The sequence below is a fragment of the Ammospiza nelsoni genome, chromosome 5 (genome assembly GCF_027579445.1).
Source record: "Ammospiza nelsoni isolate bAmmNel1 chromosome 5, bAmmNel1.pri, whole genome shotgun sequence".
Taxonomy (NCBI): domain Eukaryota; kingdom Metazoa; phylum Chordata; class Aves; order Passeriformes; family Passerellidae; genus Ammospiza; species Ammospiza nelsoni.
This window is the reverse complement of record NC_080637.1, coordinates 65678863-65682559: the sequence shown is the minus strand read 5'-3', so window position 1 is coordinate 65682559 and position 3697 is coordinate 65678863. Positions and strand designations below refer to the sequence as shown.

General features: G+C 42.4%; 1 protein-coding gene across 1 annotated transcript in view; it reads right to left on the bottom strand.

Moving 5' to 3' along the window:
* Positions 1–1383: 1383 nt before the first annotated feature.
* The window catches only part of STAB2 (stabilin 2), an 81858-nt gene continuing 79544 nt past the window's right edge, over positions 1384–3697 (bottom strand). The window contains exons 65-67 of the mRNA XM_059473091.1: positions 3292–3420; positions 2135–2254; positions 1384–1541 (exon numbers count right to left, since the gene is read on the bottom strand). Of these exons, the coding sequence (XP_059329074.1) occupies positions 1491–1541; positions 2135–2254; positions 3292–3420 (300 nt within the window). The 3' untranslated portion in view covers positions 1384–1490. The remainder of the gene's footprint in view (positions 1542–2134; positions 2255–3291; positions 3421–3697) is intronic.

The window sequence follows — 3697 nt, the reverse complement described above, 5'->3', positions numbered from 1 at the left end:
TCTTCTGGTCTCTGTGAGCCTTAATATTTTGATTGACTGGGGAGAAGGGAGAAGGAAAGAACATGAGTTGTATCAATTGCAGAATTCTGTGGGGAAAACTCTCCTAGATGTGTGTGTTTAAGTGTGTTGGGGTTCCAAATTTTCTAGTCTGTGAAAACTATCAGGCTGGTATAGGGGGATGGAGGGGGAAGTTGAGGAAATTGACTGTATGTTTGTTTCATACAGATGAATTTGTGTTTACATGTTATATTTCCTTCCTTGTGCTTAATAGCTGCATCAACAACACTGGATTTGCCCCCTGCCTTCTTCTGAGGGAATTCCTCCCTGAGCTTCCCTCCTGCCCCCAAAGACTGGGAGAATGTTAGTGCTGCCAGAAAGAAAACCTTTCTTTTCTTGCTGTTTTGTGTTGTTTTTTCATGTTCTCATTATGATGTTAAATATTTTGATGGAAGGAGGTGACACTGAATCAAACTCAAGTTTGATCCACCTCTCATGGTGTGTGGTGACAGTGGCAGCTGTTGCTGCTGTGCTTGGTAAAAACAGTGTCTGAAGAACTTTCAGGCCTGAAGAACTGAATGTAGACATTGCATGGAAAGGGGATGTTCATCCTCACAGTCCACTTTGCACAAAAATGGTTCATTGGGACATATTTACTGTTATCCAGTGTCATTTGAAGTCCAGTTTAATTCAGCTGTCTTTGAAGTTGGTCTTGAGATCCAGCTTTTGACCACAGCTTCAATTTTACCTCAGGTGAGGCAAGCCAGTTCCAAGTAGGGGGGAGAGAGGAAATCCAGAAACTCAAGTACTGGTTTTTTGAATTTATTTTCCTGTTCCAACTAGTCATCATCTGCATTTCTTACTGAAGCTGCCTCAATTACTTGGACAGTGAGGTGAGATGTAAAGCAAACACCAAGCCAAGGTTGAGCAAAGACAGAGAAGCTGGAGGAGGCAAGGGGAACAGTCAGGATGGCTGTGTTTCCTGCTGCTGACTATCTAACAGGAAAGTATACCAGCCAAAAAAATCCCCTCAGTTTAAAAATAGAAGTTTACCACATGTTCTGTTTCACACTTGCCTGTTGTAACCGAGCCAAAATGAAAGCACAGGCCTGCAGTACTAGAAAATTCAGGATATTTGCCAAGTTAGCAGCCCTGTGTGCTTTGTGGCCATTTTAAAGTCTGTAAAGGAAAAGAAAAGCAGTTAAAAAGCAGGTGAGTGAAAATCAGCTGCTTTTCCCAGAGAGGTGTCTGTTCTGGGTAGGTTAGTTGAGACTCAGTTTTGCTTTTGGCACTCATAGTTGGCACTGCTCAGATTCAGCCAACACTTCCAAAATTGGTATTTCTGTGAGCTATATAGAAGGCATCTTAAAAATGTGCTCATTTGGGTTTTAATTTGTAACAAGATTTTATTCCCTGTAACGTAGGTGTTCTTTTTTTTCACAGTAAGTGTAAATAAAAACATGTTTATTAGTGACTAATGCCAAATTCAATTTCTAATTCTCATCATAAGGACCACTCATCACAAGCTGTTGGTCATCTGAATCCTAAAAAACAGAATAAAAAGAAAATCAGACTTGAACACTGCATTTAGAAACAAAAGTAACATTTGGGCAAATTTGTCCATACAGATGGCAGAGTTGGCACCTGACATTTCTCACCAAACAAGTCCTTTTATTGAATGCAAAATGGTGTATTTTGATTTTAGACTCTGCACATACATGAGGGTGCAATCCTTCCTTCCCTGAATTCCCAGCCCCCTCCCTGCTGGGTTTCAGATTCTTTGGAGCGCTAGCATGGCTCTCAGCTGCATTTGTAGCAAGCTGACATGAAGACAAAATTAGAAGGCTTTTTAAGTTTTTATGGATGTGTCACTGTCATCCAGTGTCATGTGAGGTCCAGTTTAATTCAGCTGTCTTTGAAGATGGCCTTGAGATGCAGCTTTTGACCACAGCTTCAATTTTACTACAGGTGATGCAACCCAATTTCAAACAGGGGGGAGACAGGGAAGACAGAAACTCAAATGCTGGTTTCTTGAATTTATTTTTCTGTTCCAGCTAGACATTTCTCTTTTATAAAGTCATTCCCTCTTACCATTACATTAGTAGTGTCTCAATCTCAAATGAAAATGAATACTTACTGAGAAAAGATCATAAGTAGGTTCTGGTGAGGTCAGTGTTGAAGAACTTTCATATGAAGGGTTGGTGATACTTGAAGGCTGTGGCTTGTCCAGTGGCGTTGTGTCAGTGTCATCTTTGGACTACACAAAAGCACACAAACTTGCTTAAATTTCATCCTCTTCCCCCAATGCATTAAGTGGGGCACTTGAGCCTCTCTACCAGCTGGTGCACTGTTGTGATTTAACTGGCTTTATTGTCTAAATCTGTCTCTGGGCGTGAACTGTGGTTTTGGTTGTTGCCTTATCTCAGGTCACTTTAAATTGATATCTTTTTTCCTCTCCCTTCTTATTTTTAATCCTCAGCAAAAAAGGGAGAGGAACTGTGGCCCTGAAATGGTGCTTGGGGTAAAAAGTACTTGGTTAGTCCTGAGGGCTCTCTTTGAAACTATTTAAAAATCTAAGTGTTTCCTCTGGCTCTTGGCTACTGGGTTTTGTTTCTACAAGATGATTCACGTTACCTACAGGGACTAGGACAGGAATGGACTTTGCTTCTAGGTAGACTTTCTTTCAGGTATGTTCTTGTAAGTTTGGTAACATTTTTTTCCTCATCCCTCATCTCTGTAGCTTAGTTGTTGCTGACTGGTTTTTCATCTGTCTGTTGCTAACAAAATTAGTTAAGAGAAATCAAGCATGAAAGTGCATCAGTATAAAAACCTGCACTTTTCAATCCTACAGGCATTTCAGTTTGTTTGTTGGATCTGGCCTTTTTCCTATGAAATGTTCCAACCTCCAGAACAACAAAATTGATAGTAATGGAGGAGGAGAGCCGGTGCCCTTTCAGTGGTTGTAGTTCTCACTTCCCTAAGGATGAGTTTCTGGGCAGGCAAGGGCTTCTGCACTGCTGTGGTGCAGTTGAATCAGCTTTGGGCCAGTCCTTGGTGTTGGAAGTGTCTGTGTGAGCACAGATTTGGGTGGAGGGGTCAGGGGCAAATGTGGACTCCTGTCCAAGGCAAGTATGTGAGCCCCCTTTCTCTAAGTCTCAGTCTGAACAGCTCAAGTGTGAAGTGGCCAGGAATGTTTCTAGCTTAACCAAATGTATGGAGAAACTGAAAGTTATGAATCTGAGAAGTGCATTTGTGCCTCCCCTCCCCAGCTTTGTGTTTCCACTTGCCACTTACCTTGAAGTGCTGGAAGCTGATGTTGTTCTTCCTGAACCTGAGGTAAGAATATCCAATCAGAGCCACAATTCCAGTAACTAGACAGATGCCAAAGAATATTCCTGTCCCAGTACTGGCATGGAGAGGAGCCTGGAGAAGGGGAAGAGGATGAGTGAGCTCTGGGTGGGCACTGGTCAGCTTACAGCACCTAAGCACACACAGTGTCCCTTTGAGATATGCTCTGGTCCTTGTGCTTCCTGCTAGGTGTTCCCTAGAGACATTTGAATGTGGCCTTTTGACAGAATCACTGAAAAGTTTATGTGGAAATAGATGATGGAATCCAGCTGTTCCCCCCAGCACTGCCAAGCCCATCACTAAACCTTGTGGACCAAGGAGACAGCTGGGTAACTGGGGGAACTTACAGGAA